Source organism: Bos indicus, chromosome 6 (assembly GCF_029378745.1).
Source record: "Bos indicus isolate NIAB-ARS_2022 breed Sahiwal x Tharparkar chromosome 6, NIAB-ARS_B.indTharparkar_mat_pri_1.0, whole genome shotgun sequence".
Lineage (NCBI taxonomy): Eukaryota > Metazoa > Chordata > Mammalia > Artiodactyla > Bovidae > Bos > Bos indicus.
Genome location: NC_091765.1, coordinates 13,918,754 through 13,939,077, shown reverse-complemented (window position 1 = coordinate 13,939,077; position 20,324 = coordinate 13,918,754). Strand labels below are relative to the sequence as shown.

Below are 20,324 nucleotides of genomic sequence, written 5' to 3'. Positions count from 1 at the left end.
TTCTTTCCCCCTCTCTTTTATTGTAGGTACCTGGCTATACAGAAATGAAAGCGACAAGGTCCTGGTGCAGTCAGTCTGCATACAGATAAGAGGGCAAATTCTGCAGAAGTTGGGTACAGTCATCCTCTCAAGTCTCATTTACCAAGTCTGGCTAAGAGATTTCACTGTGGGCTTTTCTCATTGGATCTGGTTGATATTGTTTCACTTCCCTTAGTTTCCTCATCAAAAAGAGACTGACACTTAAGATGCCAGGAATATTATGAGCATTAACAAAACAAAAGTTTTCTGTTGAGTTTTGTTAAAGAAACTTGCGTTTCTATATTGTGACTTTTCTTGGTACTGTTTCTGGCATCTGGCTGTCAGTTCAGCAGGACTCCACGTGATAAGTGATACTCTTATTCTAAACCTATGCTGGGCTTTCCAGATGGCGCTAGTGGTAAAGAATCCACCTGCCAATGCAGGAGATACAAAAGACACGAGTTCAGTCTCTGGGTCAGGAGGATCCCTGGAGTAGGGAATGTCAACCCACTCCAGTATTCTTGCCTGGAAAATTCCATGGACAGAAGAACCTGGCAGGCCACATACAGTCCATGGGGCTGCAAAGAGTCAGATATGACCGAGTGCACACACACACCCTGATAACTTACCCATTTGTTCCCCAGAGGGTATTTCTGAGTTTTACTAGCAAAGCTTAGAGGACCTTAATTGTATTTTAAAATGCAAACTAATGTATTTGAAAATTTTAAACAGAAGATGGTAATTGTTACCTTGAAAATAATGGAGATAATCACTTATATATTAATATAGTTCATATGTACACATGTGATATGTAATATTTCTTACTGTTTCCCTGTGAAAGGGAAAAATTATATGTATTAAACCAACCAGAAAAGCAGATTGTTGTATTTCTAGCAGGTTGCTATCTGCTCATTGCTGTCAATCTAGGCTAGTTGTAAATTTTCTTACAAAATGCAAAATCATCTTTCTGTATTAGTTTTTAAAAGTATTTTCTGACACAAGAGCACAGATACTAGCCGTTTGTCCTGTCTCCTTTTTTCCAGGGATGTGGTATGAAGCAGCTGAGTTAATATGGGCCTCAATCATGGGATACCTGACACTTCCTCAGCCAGACAAAAAGGTTGTTTGTCTTGTGTTTATTTTCTCATTTCCTATATTTGCCTTTGGAAAGTTATTACCGTATGGCACAATTGAGTTTCTCATTTATCAATTTTATTGGTTATATTTTTGTTGATTCTTCTGGTTTATTGACTGCCAAAGCCTTTGACTGTGTGGATCACAACAAACTGTGGAAAATTCTGAAAGAGATGGGAATACCAGACCACCTGACCTGTCTCTTGAGAAATCTGTTTGCAGGTCAAGAAGCAACAGTTAGAACTGGACCTGGGACAACAGACTGGTTCCAAATCAGAAAAGGAGTACATCAAGGCTGTATATTGTCACCCTGCTTATTTAACTTATATGCAGAGTACATCATGAGAAACTGGGCTGGATGAAGCACAAGCTGGAATCAAGATTGCCAGGAGAAATATCAATTACCTCAGATATGCAGATGACACCACCCTTATGGCAGAAAGTGTAGAACTAAAGGGCCTCTTAATGAAAGTGAAAGAGGAGAGCGAAAAAGTTGGCTTAAAGCTCAACATTCAGAAAACTAAGATCATGGCATTCGGTCCCATCACTTCATGGAAAATAGATGGGGAAACAGTGGAAACAGTGACAGACTTCATTTTTGGGGGCTCCAAAACCACTGCAGATGGTGACTGCAGCCATGAAATTAAAAGACCCTTGCTCCTTGGAAGAAAAGTTATGACCAACCTAGACAACATATTAAAAAGCAGAGACGTTAATTTGCCTACAAAGGTCCATCTAGTCAAAGCTATGGTTTTCCAGTGGTCATGTATGGATGTGAGGGTTGGATTATAAAGAAAGCTGAGTGCTGAAGAATTGATGCTTTTGAACTGTGGTGTTGGAGAAGAGTCTTGAGAGTCCCTTGGACAGCAAGGAGATCCAACCAGTCCATCCTAAAGGAGATCAGTCCTGGGTGTTCATTGGAAGGACTGATGCTGAAGCTGAGACTCCAATACTTTGGCCACCTGTTGCAAAGAAATGACTCATTGGAAAAGACCCTGATGCTGGGAAAGATTGAAGGCAGGAGGAGAAGAGGACGACAGAGGATGAGATGGTTGGATGGCATCACCAACTCAATGGACATGAGTTTGAGTAAACTCCAGGAGTTGGTGATGGACAGGGAAGCCTGGTGGGCTACAGTCCATGGGGTTGCAAAGTCAGACATAACTGAGCACAAGCATGAATGAACGAACAATAAGACCAGAAATATTTAAAAACTCCCTCTCTGTTTTGCCCATCCTTACTCACAACTAGACTCCTGGCATGTAGTTAGTGTTTCTCTATATATTTGCAACTGTCTGTTTGTATATTTATTTTACTGATCCATTTATTTCTACTGGTATTGATTTTATTATATATTTAGCCTTTACCTCATTCAACAGCAAAGTTGGGATGGCTCAATTGCATTCTGTAAAATCATTCTCCTTTGGTTAGGTGGGGAAAGACCTCAGCCATTTACATAGCATCTTTATTTGAGAAACTGAGAAGCAACATTAGCTTTCCTTGATGTACTCATCCTCTGTGACTCTGTGAGAACATTCTCCTCGTTAACTGAAGCTTTGGGTTATACATTTCCCTGAACTCTGTTAGCAGCGCTGCTGCCTACAATCCTTTTAACAACACAAATGGAGTTGGGGGTAGGAACTCTTGCTTGGGTCAGTTCTTTATACCTAGCATTGTGGACAAGTTCATGTTGATGAGCAAGCAAAGCCCTGCTAAGAAATAGGTGAGTTTACATTATGCCCATGTCCTCAGGATGTGATCATCTTTCAAGCCCAGTGACACCCAGTCAAGAAGTATCTTCAGAGTCATAATAACAAATGATAATAATCAGCACTGGTTCATCTGGAGGGCCAGTCGTTGACTTTGGGCCTTGAGAGCGAGAGTTGACTGTAAGTTCCTCATCTGTGTTTTATTCGTATTTCGTTACAGGGCATTTCCACATCACTAGGTATATTGGCAGACATCTTCGTCTCCATGAGCAAGAAAGATTATGAAAAGTTTAAAAGCAATCCTGACATTAACCTGGTAATCATCACTTGGCAAAACTATGGGGCAGAGCAGCATCACCTACAAAACTGTCAGCATTATTCTTGGTTAGTGCTCTCTCCAGGAGTCAGGAGTCAGAGGATCTCCCTGTATCTCCCCTCACAGTATCTCAGAGTATCTCCCCTCTTCGAGTAATGTGAACAAGCCTGAGGAACAGTTCCTATGTTGCCCCGTTTGGCTTTATTACCCCAGCGTCTAGCACAGCACCAGACCTACAGAAGGTACTAGGGAAAAAAAAGAATGAATGAAATCAAAGTGATAAATGCTTTGAACCTCATGATTTCCTTTCAGATTATCACAAAATTCAGTTTCTACACTTGAACTCTCTCAATGACAAAGTAAAAGGGTAATACCTTTAAGACTTTAATGACAGTCTGTTCAAATCAGGGCATCAGTTGCTTGTCTGGGCTCCTATCTGTAATAGTAATGATTATAAATATTTATTTGTTGTTTTATAACTCAAGAAGTGTGTGTACATATGTATGTGAGCCACACACACCACATCTACCTAGGCATAAGGTGGAGCAGAATGTGTCACTCCCATTTTAGAAGAAAGTAAACTGAGGTCTAGAGAAACTAGGTAACCTCTGCAACCTGCGCAGTCAGTAAGAAAGAGAACTGGGAGCCGAAACCAGGTCTCTGACCAGTTCAGAGCATTGCACAGACATTGACTGCTCTCCTGCACTGCACTCAAATTGACATTTTAATAGTATCATCAACATTGCCTTTTTTCAAATACCAAAACAACAATAGTAACTGTACTCAGTACTAATTAGTGTAGCATAAGAACACATATCGGAGAAGGCAATGGCAACCCACTCCAGTACTCTTGCCTGGAGAATCCCAGGGATGGGGGAGCCTGGTGGGCTGCCGTCTATGAGGTCGCACAGAGTTGGACACAACTGAAGCGACTTAGCAGCAGCAAAAATACGTTTAGCTTGCTGCTTGTACTCTGAATCTTAGCAAAATGTTGCATTTGCTATCAGACAGACCAAAACACAGGAAAGGGGTTATGTTCTTTGTCCGGTGAAGTTATCTCTGAGGATCGTTTAAAATTGCAAACTTCCCTTCGCCTTGGACCTCCTTGATCTCTTCTTACTATATTTTTCTCTGGAACATTTATTGCCATCTCAAATATTACACACTTTCCTTATTTTGTGTGTTTTTGATCCCCTCCCCTTAATAGAAAATAAGCTCATTGCAGCCTCACTGTCTCCTCTCTCCTTCGTGGCTAGAACAGCGCTTGGCACATGGGGATACTCAATACATATTTCTGGAATAAATGAATGAATCTTAATTGCCATGAAATTGTACATTAAAGCCTTCTTTGCCAAGAACAATGCATAAATCATTAGTGAATCTGACTGCAAAACGCTCAGAGTTCTGTGAACAGAGAGCTGCACGATCCTCTGAAGAAACTAGTCTGAATTACTTTGCGTGGGCAGGCACTGCGAATGTTGGCACACGTGAGGCTCTCTGTGTGGTGTGAGTTGGGGATGGATGGTGTATGGGTGTGGGGGAAAGGATGGTCAATGCCCTGGGGTCTTTACCCACTTACTCTTTCTTGGCACTGTTCTGAAATGGTTGTGGTGAGGCGCAGGGCACCCCTCAGAATCTTGAAAGAAAAGCAAAGGAATTTTATAGCCTGCCTTTTGCTAATGGGTGAATAATTGTCAACAGTACACTCGGCCTCTTGTTTTCTCACAATACACTTGGCCTCCTGTTCCCTCGCAGGGCTTGCTGAAGGAGTTTGACCATCACTTGCTGTCAGCCGCTGAGGCCTGCAAGCTGGCGGCTGCCTTCAGCCCCTACACGCCCCTGTTCGTGCTCACGGCTATGGTAAGCAGGGCATAGCCCCTCCTTGCTCCTTGCCCAGTGACAGACATCACCAGCGGGAGGGAAGAGTCTCACCTTAAGATAGGATTTGTGTGCATCATTAGATAATTGTGAGCGGACTTCATGTATGTAGAGGTCATATCAGTCAGAGTAGTGACATCCTGCTGATGGGGAGCTAAGTTACTGCAGCCAGGGCATATGATGTTATCTGCTGTAGAACAAGGGTTCCCAAGCATGTCAGAATCACCTAAAAGCCCTTTCAAAATACATATTTTGGGGCTCTACCCTAAATCCACTACATGTAAAGGCCTGGGATTCTTACCCAGAAATCATTCATTATGGAATATCTCCCAGGTGATTCAAATACCCAGAGGGATTTGGAAGCCACAAGTCTATTGTTTTGACCATCAATAAACAAATTACGTGTTTGTACATAACAAAATTATTACATCCATGTCCCATGTATAGACTGTGTTTGCTGAAACTAGCATTAGCAACAATGACAGCAATTTTATCATCTTTAATCAAAAGCATCAGGGCTACAGTAGAATGGAAGCTAAAGCTAATTTCTTACCCCTTTAGCCAACCAATCACATATGTCCAGTCCCTCCTCCTGAGGCATCAAAAAGACCACAGGTCCTTGACTCAATGCTTATGTATTTTTATTAGAATATCCATGGCACATGTTTTTTTTTTTAAATACTATTTCTAATGACTGTCCTCCAGGAATGAAAACTTTTCCCTGATTCACTTCCAGTTTCTAATTCAGTGTCTGATTTTGTATCTGATGTTTTCCTCAGAATATCCGTGGCACGTGCCTCTTGTCATATAGTAGTTCTGAGGACTGTCCTCCAGGAATGAAAAATTCATATTTATATGAAGCCAAAGAAGCCTTTGAAATTGGCCTCCTCACCAAGAAACGTGATGAACCAGTTACTGGAAGACAGGAGCTCCATAGTTTTCTTAAAGCTGCTTTTGGTCTCACCACTGTGCACCAAAGACTCTATGGGGAGATGGAGACCGTCCGAACAGCAAGTCAGCTCTGTAGTGAAGCTATGGGAAAGCTGTATACTTTCAGCAATTCCTCCAGAAGTCAGGAGAGAGAAGCTGTCTCTCAGGAAATCATGTCTGTTATCACCCGGGTGAAGGAACAGTTACAAGTTCAAAGCTTCTCAAATTTAGATGACAAGTCTTACGTTCCAGAGGGATTCAAGCGTGGGTTAGAGAAGCCCATCTTACATGGGCAAGTGGATTTCCCAAAAATCCTTGAAGCCTATTCACAGCACCACACTTCAGTTTGTGAACTATTTGAAAGCACTTGTGGGAACAACAAAAATAAACAGAAAGGTATGAAAACAGGAGTCTGTATCACAGATCTAAAGACAGAAACACAAAACACAGATACCGTGAGTGCCACGGAGGACAAAGCACATTTTGAAAAAGGCAGGGTGATATCTTCTTCCCGAATGGCGATGAACAGTCAGGAGAAACTCAGGAGGGCGGGAAGGAGAAACTGGGCCGGTTCTGATGCGTTTCGAGTCTCCGTGGATGAAGATGTGGAGACCGAAGCTGAGTCAACAGACCACAGCAATGGTGGGGGAGCTGTCCTGAACAAGTCTCTGAGTGACAGCCTGAGCTCCAGTTCTTGGAGCCAGTTATCAGGGTACAAATCTTCTACAAGCTGGGAGGAAGTGAATTATCATGTTGATGATATGTCTGCCGGAAGAGAGCTGAGCAAGGAGGGGCATCTTGTGGACACGCAGTGTTCCACTGCTCTGTCAGACGAGCAGGAGGTGAATGGGGCGAGCAGAGCTGAGCACCCACTGTCTTCAGAGCTGCATGGTCTCTCTCTCCAGGTGCCCAGGGATGACAGGTTAGAGTCTTCTCAATGTCAGCTGCACAAGTCCACGCCCTTGGCAACCTTCCCACCTCACAGCACAACAGGCACTTCATTGGCCTCTGGTGGAGGGTGGTTTAAAGGAGGCATGCAGGAAGTTGAAAATGTGGGGTCCAGAAATACTTCTGCTCATTCCAGACCCTTATTTTGTTCTGCTTCTTGGACTTCTGATTCTGGTTGGCCTAAGAACATGACCACATATCCTTCCATCCAAGAAGAAGAAACCTTTGAAACAATTGATGAGTTTCAAGAAATCAACGGAGATGCCAAGGATGGGGATGAAGAAGAGAAGAGAGAAGAAATCAAAGGAGGCACAGGTCCTCCATTTAAAGATAGCCCCTGCTGGGTTGACCCAGAAGGAAAAATAGCAGAAAGAGCAGAAGATGTTCCCGTAGGCTTCCACTCAGTCGTGGACGAGTCTCGGGACAAAAGCTCCATGGTAGCATGTAACTCCTACACTCCTCATTGGCTTGTTGAAAACCCTAACTCGGGAAAAAATGGTCTCTCAGTCAAAGAGCAGGGCATTGACCCTGATGCCTCCACGGTGGATGAGGAGAGCCCACTGCTGGGCAGCGCAGATGTTCACACCACGAGCACACGTGGCTCCCCGAGACCGTGCACTTGGAAGCAGCTGCACGTTCAGGGAGCCCAGATCCCCAGTTCCTCAGTAAGCAGAAAGACTTCCACCCCTGTCCTCAGCGAGGACTGCACTACCACGGAGGAAGCAAATGAACCTGGAAACCTGCTAAACTGCAGCCAGAACTCCAGCTTATCCTCATCTTGGTGGCTGAAATCACGGGCAATCTCCAGTGGTTCTTCTGAGGGAGAAAATCCATGGTCTTTTCTGAATTCCAGTGGAAGTTCTTTTGTTTCATTGCCAGGAATGACAAAGCAGGCGATCCTTGAGGCCCGCACCCTGCAGCCTGATGACTTTGAAAAACTCTTGGCAGGGGTGAGGCATGATTGGTTGTTCCAGAGACTGGAGCATACAGGCCTTTTTAAATCCAGACAACTCCACGGAGCACATAGTAAGTACACCCTTTCAGGAAGCATCTCTGTATGTTGAGGGCCCTCTGTCGTTTCTGTTCTGTGGACCACTTAAAGCTCGTGGAAGATATAGACAGCTGTGATGCTTTGTGAGTACACAGAGAAAGATGTAGTTCGGGGGCCTTCTTCACTCTGTGTGTGATGGACTCTAAAAGTTGCATAGAGGCTCACTCAGGCTGCTTCAAACATTAGACATTTGCTACACAGGCAGTAAGGGAGGATCTTACAGACCATGGGAGCAGTCATCAGTCAGGGTTTGAAACAGCTCTGGATGCCACATATACTCAATATCTATCTCCTCTGTCGATTCTCATTGCCACAGCTGATTTTTCTGTTTCCCATTCAAAACCCCAGGGAATGGAGTTTGACCTAATTACACATCATCCTCCTGGTAGGCACTCGTCATGTTCACGCCTATGCTGAGTGGTTTCTTGCCAGGCACTGCGTTGATCGTGTGCATTTAGCAGCTGCTTCCTGCCTCAGGAACAGCGCAAGGAAGCCTGAGCTGGGGCCACCCAGCCGTCAGTGTGTCTGACACAGCCTAGAAGTGGTGGAGAAGCTGGGGAGAAGACCAAAGAAGGTTCTTCTCTTAGCCCAGAGGATCATGTGGTAATACCCTCCAAGGTACTGAAGAATTATTTGAATGAGGAAAAATACTATTGCAAAATGCCTTTCAGAGGAAACAAGCTATGTGGATTGCTAAGCACTGGATGCTAAAGTAGTAGTTCTCGACACTGGTGCCGCATGAGAATCTCCTGAGGCTTTTTAGCTCTTTAAAACTTCCAGTACCTCACCCCAGAGATTCCAGTCTCGTGTGTCTATGGTGTGGGTCCAGGCATCTGTATTTTTTAAGAGCTCCCCAGTGATTTTTTTTGTATAAATGTTAAGAACTTCCGCCTCAAAGTATTTCAGTGTTTTACCTGCCACCTTGAAGTCAGACTAAAAGATCAAGTTGTGGCCCAAAGAAGCAAAATGTTCTAATAATAGGGTTTCCCTGCTTACTGTGAGTTTATGCAGTTTCAAAGGCACATTTCTGAGAGTTAGGTAGCGGCTTCATTGTTTTGTCTGTGTGCCATTTTATGGGTGAAAAAGCACATGGGAGGGAGCAAGCCCCAAAGTTGAAGAAACTGGACAAGTTGTGCATCCTCTCCTCTCTTCTTCCCTTCACTCACGCCCTTTCTACATGTGTACATGCAGCTCACCTTCATTTCCTTCCCCAGCTTCTTGGAGTCACCCAGCCCTGAGCATCATCTCTCCACAGCCTCAGTCGTCTCCTTCCTCCCCACCCCAAACCTGCAGGCTTATCTCGCTTTAAGTATTCTCTTCTCCTGAGTCTCCTGTTCATTTATTCATTGCCACAACCTAGTCACTGGAGATCCTTGTTCACTTTATTTTAACTTGGGTCTCAAAATGTTACATTTCTTCCTTAGGGTTCATGTTGGTCTTCCCCCTCAAAGAGATCCTTTCTTGCTTGCGCTGGTCTTCCTTTCTTTAAGGTGAAAACAACCCTTATTTTTTCCTCTTTATCTTTTTCTTTTTCAGCTGAGTTTTCATCTTTGTACAGTATCTACATTTTCTCAGTAATTCCTGGAGTTTCACAACTTAAAATATGTAAGAGAAAATCAGGTTGGACTTTCATATGTAATCTAGGATCCCTGGAGTGGCCAGGAACTTTTGGAGTAAAATTATTCAACTTATTTCTACCTATGTGATCTCACATAGGTAGCAGCCTCTTTTATTTGAGATTCCCAGATAATCAGAAGAAGATGGAGTCACATGTCACTTGTTCTAAGATGGTCTCTGGGCTTTTGCTGTTTGAAAAGCCCTTTTATTTTTCATAACTTCCATACTGAAGCTCTGGCCTTAATACCTTGCCATCACAAACAAGAGATTTTGTGAATCAAAGGCAATTTTCATTGTAATTTCTCAAACTTTGCCTTTTTATTGTACTCCACTAACTTTTTAGTAATAGTCATAGAACAGGATAAAATTTGAGAAAATGTATTAAAAAGTTGAATATTTCAAATGAACACAGATTGGTACCTGTGTTACAATTCATCTTATCCGTGAATTGCAAGATCTTTTTGAAAAATAAGGTCAGTATTCATCTTATCTTTTATTCAAGGTGCTCTTTTGTTAAAATATTCCAAGAAATCTGAACTGTGGACAGCCCAAGAAACTGTTGTATATTTGGGGGACTACCTACATGTGACAAAGAAAGGCAGACAAAGAAATGCATTTTGGGTACATCATCTTCATCAAGAAGAAACTCTGGGCAGGTATTGCTTGAAAACATATATAATAATGTATAATGGCTTGATTTGTCCCCTCTGTTAAGTAATTGTTTATGAGACTATAAACGAGCTGGAAAAAGTGGCTAAATGTTTTTTAATTCAGGTCCTTTTCCTCTTCCTCATTAGCTAATTAATAACAGTTACCATAGATGGTTGGATGGCATCACCGATTCAACAGACATGAACTTGGGCAAACTCCAGGAGGTGATGAGGGACAGGGAGGCCTAGTGTGCTGTAGTCCATGGGGTCACAAAGAATCGGGCATGACTTAGCGACTGAGCAACAACCACCATAGATAGAGAATCCACATTATGTCAGCCATTGGGCTGGATGTTTTATATACATGATTTTAAACCCCTTGGAGAACATTAACCCCATGGTACAGATAAGAAAAATAGAGTTTCTTGACATATGACAAGTCAGAGACTCTTGAACACTCTCATTGAAAATGCTGGCATAAAAGGCTAGTTAAACCATGCAAGCCACACTTCCGAGTAAATGAGTGAGCCTGGAAGAAAAGGCATAAAACTCCTCTGAGGCCAATAATGAAACATATTCAGGGATAAAAGTTAATGCTGAATCCTTAAGACACTTCTCTGTAGAAGTTTTGGGCAGGGGTGAGATGAGGGAGCCACTACTGACAAAAGTTACACATGAAAGGGGATGAGTGGAGAGACCACTGATACAAAGCATTGACTCAGGAATGGCTATATCCTCAAAAACAAAAACAAAGGTTAACATAAATGCCATGTCACTGAAGCAAATAACCTAGAAAGATTTTTTGCTTGGCCTTAATTCTTGATGGGATTGGAATGAAAACTGACCTTTTCCAGTCCTGTGGCCACTGCTGAGTTTTCCAAATTTGCTGACATATTGAGTGCAGCACTTTCACAGCATCATCTTTCAGGATTTGAAATAGCTCAACTGGAATTCCATCACCTCCTCTAGCTTTGTTCGTAGTGATGCTTTCTAAGGCCCATTTGACTTCACATTCCAGGATGTCTGGCTCTAGGTGAGTGATCACTGGACATGGAACAACAGACTGGTTCCAAATAGGAAAAGGAGTACATCAATGCTGTATACTGTCACCCTGCTTATTTAACTTATATGCAGAGTACATCATGAGAAACGCTGGACTGGAAGAAGCACAAGCTGGAATCGAGATTGCCGGGAGAAATATCAATAACCTCAGATATGCAGATGACACCACCCTTATGGCAGAAAGTGAAGAGGAACTAAAAAGCCTCTTGATGAAAGTGAAAGTGGAGAGTGAAAAAGTTGGCTTAAAGCTCAACATTCAGAAAACTAAGATCATGGCATCTGGTCCCATCACTTCATGGGAAATAGATGGGGAAACAGTGGAAACAGTGTCAGACTTTATCTTTTTGGGCTCCAAAATCACTACAGATGGTGACTGCAGCCATGAAATTGAAAGACGCTTACTCCTTGGAAGAAAAGTTATGACCAACCTAGATAGCATATTCAAAAGCAGAGACATTACTTTGCCAACAAAGGTCTGTCTAGTCAAGACTGTGGTTTTTTCCAGTGGTCATGTATGGATGTGAGAGTTGGACTGTGGAGAAAGCTGAGTGCTGAAGAATTGATGCTTTTGAACTGTGGTGTTGGAAAAGACTCTTGAGAGTCCCTTGGACTGCAAGGAGATCCAGCCAATCCATTCTAAAGATCAGCCCTGGGTGTTCTTTGGAAGGACTGATGCTAAAGCTGAAACTGCAGTACTTTGGCCACCTCATGAGAAGAGGAAAAGACTCATTGGAAAAGACTCTGATGCTGGGAGGGATTAGGGGCAGGAGGAGAAGGGGAGGGCAGAGGATGAGATGGCTGGATGGCATTATTGACTCGATGGACATGAGTTTGAGTGAACTCCAGGAGATCGTGATGGACAGGGAGGCCTGGTGTGCTGCAGTTCATGGGGTCGCAAAGAGTTGGGCACGACTGAGCAACTGAACTGAATTGAACTGAATTCTTGATGACAACTTTAAGCAAAAACTCACCTGCAAATTAGTGATCACAGGTGGTCCTCGTTTGGTATAAGGCCTAATTTTATACCATATGTATATTTTAAAGAACCTATGGAGCAAAATTTTTAAAGTAGACCTTGCTCTTTTCCCAAATCCAAAAATTTTAAGAAATAAATAGGAAGAGAAAAAAAGAGAGAAATCGGGAAATTCTTAAATAATAGAAATAATTGAAAAGGATGTTGATAATAATAACAATAGTAAACATGTGAATTTCATGTGCTAGGCCCCTGTTTTAAGTCCTTTATATACTAACTTAATCCTCACAAAACCCAATGAGGTAGGTGTTATTGTTATCCTCATCTTACAGATGAGGGAGCTGAGACACAGAGATGTTAAGAAACCTCCCCAAGTTCGCACATCAAAGTGGTGGAGACAGGTGATACAGGTATAATTGTGTCCCCCCCTACTCCAAATTCAAGTTGAAGTTGTAACCCTAAGTAACTGAGACTGTGATCTTATTTGGAAATGAAGTCACTACAGATGTAATTAATTAAGATGAGATCAAGCTGGAGTAGGGTAGGCCCAGAATCCACTACAACTGGTAACCTTATAAAAGAGAGGAAATTTGGAGATAGACACACACAGGGAGGATGCATGTGAAAATTGTAGCTATGTGGCCACCAAGCAGGAACCGTCTGGAAAAGCTGACAGTCTGGAAAAGCTCCTTCTCTTGCGTCTTCAGAGGGAGCATGACTCTGCTGACACCTTGACTTTGGACTTGTAGACTCTAGAACTATGAGGAATCAATTTCTGTTGCTTAAGCCACCCAGTTTGGGCACTTTGTTACAGCAGTCTTAAGCAACTAACACACCAGGATACGTGATAGGAGAATCTGAGATGGGATATAAAAGAGAGAAGAAGAGACATGGAAGATGGAGCAAGAGGGTCTAACATACATCTGATCAGAAAAAGATAACACAGCAAATAGGAAAGAATTATTATTTTAATAAATCATTTCTGATAGTTTTCCAAAATTGCCCAAATATATTAATCTTCAAATACAGGAATCACAGTGAATCCTGGATAGTATAAAAAGTGTTGTACATATATTAGGTGATGATTGAAAGCAAGTATTTGTAGAGATGAAGTAATCACAAAAGGAAGGGGGAAAAAGGCTTCTGATTGATCTGTTGACCTGTATAACGTCATGTTGTAGGCAGTGAAAGATCTGGTTCCAGAGTCCATGTGTTTTCCAGTATCCTGGCTGGCTTTCTTGACTTAGCCACATCTGGTGAACTGCTACAACAAGTGGACACTTTCTCATATAAGGAGAAAATAAATCGGTATCACCACTGGGTCGATGTATTCACCAGGGTTCTCCAGAAACACAAAACCAATAAGATGTATATGTTTGTGTGTGTGTGTGTGTGTGTGTGTGTGTGTGTGTGTGTGTTTGCTGTGCTGTACTTAGTCACTCAGTTGTGTGCAACTCTTTGTAACTCCATAGACTAGAGCCAGGCTCCTCTGTCCATGGGGATTCTCCAGGCAAGAATACTGGAGTGGGTTGCCATACCCTCCTCCAGAGGATCTTCCCAACCCAGGGATTAAACCTAGGTCTCCCACATTTCAGGCAATTTCTTTACCATCTGAGCCACCAGGGAAGCCCAAGAATACTGGAGTGGGTAACCTATCCCTTCTCCAGAGGATCTTCACCACCCAGGAATCAAACTGGGGTCTACCGCATTGCAGAAGGATTCTTTACCAGCTGAGCTACCAGGGAAGCCCATATGTGTGTGTGCGTGTGTGTGTGTGCATACAGAGATTTATTATTAGGAGTTGACTCACATAATTATGGATGCTTTCAAGTTTCAGCATCTACTGTTGACTGGATATTCAGGAGAGCTGACGATATATATAGTTCCAGCCCAAAGACCAGGGGGATTGAGACCCAGGAGGAGATGATGTTTCAGTTTAAGTCCAAAAGCAGGAAAAGACCAGTGTCCTGGGTCAGAGGCAGTCAGCAAGAAAAATTCTCTTTCACTTGAAATAAGCTCAGCCTTCTGTTCCATTTGGCCCTTCAGCTGATTGGCTGAGGCTCACGCAGTCTAGGGAGGGCAATCTTCTTTACTCAGTCTATTGATGTAAATGTTAGACTCATCCAAAACACCCTCGCAGAAACACTGTGAATAGTGTTTGACCAAATATTTGGGCACCCCATGGTCAAATCGAGATGGCACATAAACTTAGTAATTTATGTTATTAAGTTTATGTTATCAACAGCTAGTATGAATTGTGTTCCATTGTTCAGGTGGCTCTTACAAAATTATCTGAGTCATGAGATAAGATAATATTAACTAAGATAGATCACTTTGCATTTCTTGCTGTGGCTTTTTTGCATTCACAGATATGTTGGGAAAGAATATAAGGAGCAAAAGGGGCTCTGGCACCACTTCACTGATGTGGAGAGGCAGATGACCGCACAGCACTACGTGACAGAATTTAACAAGAGACTTTACGAGCAGAAGATTCACACCCAGATATTCTACATACCGTCCTCAGTATTGCTGGTAAAGTGAAAGAAATCAGGGGGATGATTAAACAGGTCTAGAAATATATATGGGGGCTTCCCAGATGGCAGAATGGTAAAGAATCCACCTGCCAACGCAGGAGACTTGGTTTCGATTCCTGGGTCGGGAAGATCCCCTGGAGAAGGAAATGGCAAACCACTCCAGTATTCTTGCCTGGAGAATCCCATGGACAGAGGAGTCTGGTGGGCTGAAGTCCATGGGGTCGCAAAAGAGTTGGACATGACTTAGTGACAGAACAACAGTGCTCCTAAGTGGCAAAGCCTGAGTTCAAAGGCTGAGATCTACTGACCTCAAAGTGAGATCTGCTGCTGCTGCTAAGTCACTTCAGTCGTGTCCAACTCTGTGTGACCCCATAGACAGCAGCCCACCAGGCTCCCCCATCCCTGGGATTCTCCAGGCAAGAACATTGGAGTGGGTTGCCATTTCCTTCTCCAATAAAGTGAGATCTACTGACCTCAAAACCCACGGCTTTCACCATTGTTATACTGTCTCCTGTTCCTATTTTTCAGATTTTAGAAGGCAAGACAATAAAAGGATGTGTCAGTGTGGAACCTTACATGCTAGGGGAATTTGTAAAATTATCAAATAACACAAAAGTGGTGAAAACAGAATACAAAGCCACAGAATACGGCTTGGCGTATGGCCACTTTTCTTATGAATTTTCCAATCATAGAGATGTTGTGGTTGATTTACAAGGTATGTGAAACTGGGAATTATTTTTTGCTTTAGTATTATTTATATGTTAATGTGAGGTTTTATAACTAGCTTTGCTAGTCATTATTTAATAGGTTGTTTAGTGCACAGGCTACTATTTGAAATTAATCAGTCTTGCTGTATATAGCAAATGATGGATGGGAAATATTTCTAAAGCTTCTACAACTGTCTAAGGGCGTCAGATAATCAGTGAGAAGATCTGGCTCACATTTTGTTGGGCTTAATTCTAGAGCAAATCCATAACAGTTTTCTTTTTTAATTTTACTCAGGTGGATTTGGGTGATGCAGGTTTCTGAGGATTGTGTGTTTGAGTATGTCACAGTCTTCTCACACTTTCTTTGCTCTAGCCCTTTACCTTCACTATAGGTGTGATGTTGGGTTTCATAACTGGGATCATTATGGAACAGCAAGCTGTATACCCAAATCTAGCTTCCTTTAAAATCTGCATTAATATGTAAATTTTGTTTCAATTTGGTATTTTATCTAACAGAATTATTAGCCATCATTCTGTACTTTATTTAAATGATAAATGAATTTTGTTATGATTATTTCTAATAATAATCCTCCAAGATTTTTCTATCCCCCATCCACTGCATTTATCATCACTCTGTATTATGTATTTTGCTTACTTATATCATTTATTGATCTTCACAAGAACGTGACACCGAGTACAGAGATTTTTTTACTAACTTGTTCACAAAACACAATAGTGTTTTGTACAATGTGTACACTCAATAAATATTTGTTAAATGAACAGAGGAGTGCATGAATTGATGAGTAAGGCATTAAAGAAACTTCTGAATCATGAAAGAAAAATATTCAATGTGATTTAATAATTGCACTAAGTGCATGCTATTGCTAATTCCTTGAAAATTGGTTGTCTGGGCATGTCATATTTGACAAATTTAATTACCCAATATTCAGTTCTTCTTAGACCAGGAATTGGAATATGCCACACCAGATCCCTTAGCAGAAATTTATTAATCATCAACCATAGGGCTTCCCTTGTGGCTCAGCTGGTGAAGAATCCACCTGCAGTGCGGGAGACCTGGGTTCAGTCCCTGAGTTGGGAAGATCCCCTGGAGAAGGGAAAGGCTACCCACTTCAGTATTCTGGCCTGGAGAATTCCATGAACTGTATAGCCCATGGGGTCACAAAGTGTTGGACATGACTGAGCGACTTTCACATGATAGCATGACCAAGTTACCAAATGTCCATTTCACTGTATGTATATTATATTTTTTCTGAAACACTTTGCTGAAATTTATAGAGGATTTAATCCTTAGACATATTTATTTCTTTTTTAGGTTGGGTGACTGGGAATGGAAAAGGGCTCATCTACCTCACAGATCCCCAGATTCACTCTGTTGATCAGAAAGATGTCACTACCAATTTTGGAAAGAAAGGAATTTTCTACTTCTTTAATAACCAGCATGTGGAATGTAATGAAATATGCCATCGTCTTTCTTTGACAAGACCTTCGATTGAGAAACCAAACAATTCATAGACTGTCTGGAGTGGTAATGACCACTCAGTGCTGCTCACCAATGATGGCTCTCCTCTCCTTCCAGACACAAATTACAGCACAGCCTGGTCCTTGGGTTCAGGTGGGGCCATGGGACTGGTTCTAGCCAATAATTTTTGAGAGGAATTGAAGAGTATCTTCTTCAGGCTGATATTTAATTACCAGTGCAACACTCTACAAAGTCTCCCTCTGCACAATTGCCAAGAATACATCAGAAGTCCCACAGTGAGAAGAACACAGGAAAGAGCTCCAGTTGACCCACGATGAACACGAAGCACATATCAGAAATAAGCTTTTCTAGCTGAAGCCATCGAGATTTGGGGACTTTAGTAATTATCCATCAAGACTGATACTTTTAGCATTTTTCTTATTGATTTAGGAATTCTTTATAGATATATATTAAAGAATTCAGGGGCTTCCCTGGTAGCTCAGCGGTTAAAGCGTCTGCCTAGAATGCGGGAGACATTAAAGAATCAGGCCTTTGTGGTATGCATTCCAATTTTTTGTCTTTTGACTTTGTAAGAAACTTTTTTTTCCATGCAGAATTTGGTTTATACAGGTGAATTCATCAGTCTTTTATGGTTTCTAGGTTATATGTCATCCATAGAGCTTCACTACTCTGAATTTTGTTGTTGTTTTTTCTCTTTTTTTAATATTTATTTGTTTTTAATTGATCAATAATTGCTTTATAATATTGGGTTGATTTCTGTCATACATAAATATGAATTAACCATGCTGCTGCTGCTGCTAAGTCGCTTCAAATCGTGTCTGACTCTGTGCGACCCCATAGATGGCAGCCCACCAGGCTCCCCCGTCCCTGGAATTCTCCAAGCAAGAATACTGGAGTGGGTTGCCATTTCCTTCTCCAATGCATGAAAGTGAAAAGTGGAAGTGAAGTCGCTCAGTCGTGTCCGACCCTCAGTGACCCCATGGACTGCAGCCCACCAGGCTCCTCAGTCCATGGGATTTTCCAGGCGAGAGTACTGGAATGGGGTGCCATTTCCTTCTTCAGAATTAACCATAGGTGTTCATATGTCCCCTCTCTCTTGAGTCTCCCTCCCACCTCCCGCCATTTCCACCCTGTCTAGGTTATTACAGAGCCCCAGTTTGAGTTCTGTGAGTCATACGGCAAATTCCCATTGCTACCTATTCACGTATGTTAGTATATGTGCATCCAGGCTACTCGCTCCATTTTTCTCACCTTCTCCATCTTCTCCCCCGACTCTTGTCCATAAGTCTGTTCTCCATGTCTGGGATTTTGTTGTTTTTAACCCTTCATATTTTCTTCTAGTACATTTACACTTGCAGGAGGTGTGAGGGAGATGGCCACCACAGTCCGCCCTTGGCCCACACAGATGTGCTGCTTCACACAGGTTTGGAGAGCAGTGCTTCCATGATCTTGCTGAAGTTTACAAAAGAGATGGATGAGATACTCCCTCACTATACTTAATCTTTGGGGTTGCGCCTAGTACACACTCTCTCCTTCCTCCACTATTCATTCTCAACTTGTCTTATCTATTACCTCAACAAATCTTAGTGCCTTATGTAGTGATGTAACTCAGACCCACGTGCATGAACATCTTGAGTTCTGAATTCTAGGTAGGTGCACCTTTCTCAGTTTGAGGTTCCTGCACATGTCTGTTTACAACTGCAGCTAGCGCTGCTGAGAGCCACTGGGTTCTCTTGCTGTGAACACAGCTGACAGGAGCCTCCAGTCTGCCTCACTGGACCGACCACTGTGTACCCTCAGCCAGTGCCTGAGTGAGAGATGGGTGCCAGGCTCAGAATGCTTCTGCCAGGTGATGCGCAAAACCTTCCCATTGGCCAGACCAAAACTCTCTCAGAGCTCTGCTGTAATCTCTGCTGTGCCTTCTCCTCTGCTTGCCCTCTCCTCGCACAATGCCAGATCTACATCGTGGTCTCCCTGCATACTCCTGTTCTCGCTCACTTACCCTTTACAGTCATTTCTCTCAATAAATATCTTGTATGTTTTATATTCCTTCTCGGCATTTGCTTCTTGAAAAACCCAAACTTAACTAAACTTTATTAAAGAAAATTTAAAAATTTTATCCTATTAACAAAATAAAGGGGGAAATTTGTAATTTCAAAGATGCAGAAAAGATTAATAATGTTGAAAATTAATTTATGGTTTAAAAAAAGCTCTTTGCAAATTAGATGCAAATTAGACATAAAGAAAAACTTCCTGAATCTGAAAAAAGGTATTTTAACTTTTCTTTTGAACAGCAATATCATAATTAATAGTGAAACACTTAAAAGTTTTCATCTGAGAAAGGGAGCAAGCAAATGCGCCTACTATCCCAACCCTATCCACATCTGGAAAAATTACACACACATATATATAGTCTCTGCCCCTGATTCCTGGCACAGAGCTCTTAAATCCCTTGGAATTTACTGATAGGCTGGTCTCTTGTTATAATGAGGTGACTCTATACCTCTATAATAAATCAATAATAAAATAACATTTTGGGGACAATTCGGGATTTTTTAGTTTGTGTTGAGTATTAAATAAAAGTTAATGAAGTGATGTATTTTAAAAATACAAAAGCCAAAGAGAAGTGGAGAAATGAAAGAAGCTTGGCTCTTTCTTGATAATGTTGAAGCAAGGAGAAGGGTATATAAGAATTCATTACACTAATCTTTCCCCTTTTATATATATTTTTAAATCTCCTCAAAAATTTTTTAAAATGTGAGATCATATAAAGGAAAAAATATCAAGAAAAATCCAATATATGTTGGACTGAGTAATTCCACTTCTACAAACCTCTAATGAGGAAATAAACAGAAATGTGAACAAATGTTTATATACAAGTGAGTCTATCATAACTTTGCTTATGATAGTAAAAAAGAAACAACTTTTCAACAGCAGAGAAATAGTTTTATATATTTAATTTATCCATATGACTATTATTCATTTGTTTAAATTGTATATTTAAAAAAATATTTAATTACATACAAATTTTGAAGTAAAAAAGCAATCTCTAAAACAGCATTATAGTATTGATTATAATTTCAGTACATATATGTATGTAAACAGAAAAAACAATATATGTATAACACATGGAAATCTTCACTGTGTTTTTCCCTGGCTAGTGAATTTGTGGTAGGGAATTTTATTTTCTTCTCATCTATTTTTTCCAAGCTTTCTGCAATAAGCATGTATTACTTATTACCAAAAAATAGTATTTAATGAGAAATTCAAATGATTCTCTTTTTCAATAGAAAATC

The 20,324-nt window shown here is 41.5% G+C and overlaps 1 protein-coding gene across 10 annotated transcripts in view; it reads left to right on the top strand.

Moving 5' to 3' along the window:
* ALPK1 (alpha kinase 1) overlaps window positions 1-19,766 on the top strand; it is a 123,935-nt gene extending 104,169 nt beyond the window's left edge. For 8 of the 10 annotated variants that reach the window (XM_070791061.1, XM_070791055.1, XM_070791059.1 and 5 more), the window contains 9 exons: window positions 27-113; window positions 1,062-1,138; window positions 3,082-3,177; window positions 4,933-5,037; window positions 5,835-7,959; window positions 10,104-10,257; window positions 14,656-14,818; window positions 15,349-15,535; window positions 16,861-19,766. In XM_070791061.1, coding sequence (XP_070647162.1) covers window positions 27-113; window positions 1,062-1,138; window positions 3,082-3,177; window positions 4,933-5,037; window positions 5,835-7,959; window positions 10,104-10,257; window positions 14,656-14,818; window positions 15,349-15,535; window positions 16,861-17,060 — 3,194 coding nt within the window. In that variant the 3' untranslated portion in view covers window positions 17,061-19,766. Of the gene's footprint in view, window positions 1-26; window positions 114-1,061; window positions 1,139-3,081; window positions 3,178-4,932; window positions 5,038-5,834; window positions 7,960-10,103; window positions 10,258-14,655; window positions 14,819-15,348; window positions 15,536-16,860 lie in introns of those variants that run through there. The other 2 variants (XM_070791060.1, XR_011567064.1) reach the window with 2 other exon arrangements.
* The last annotated feature ends 558 nt before the right edge of the window (window positions 19,767-20,324 follow it).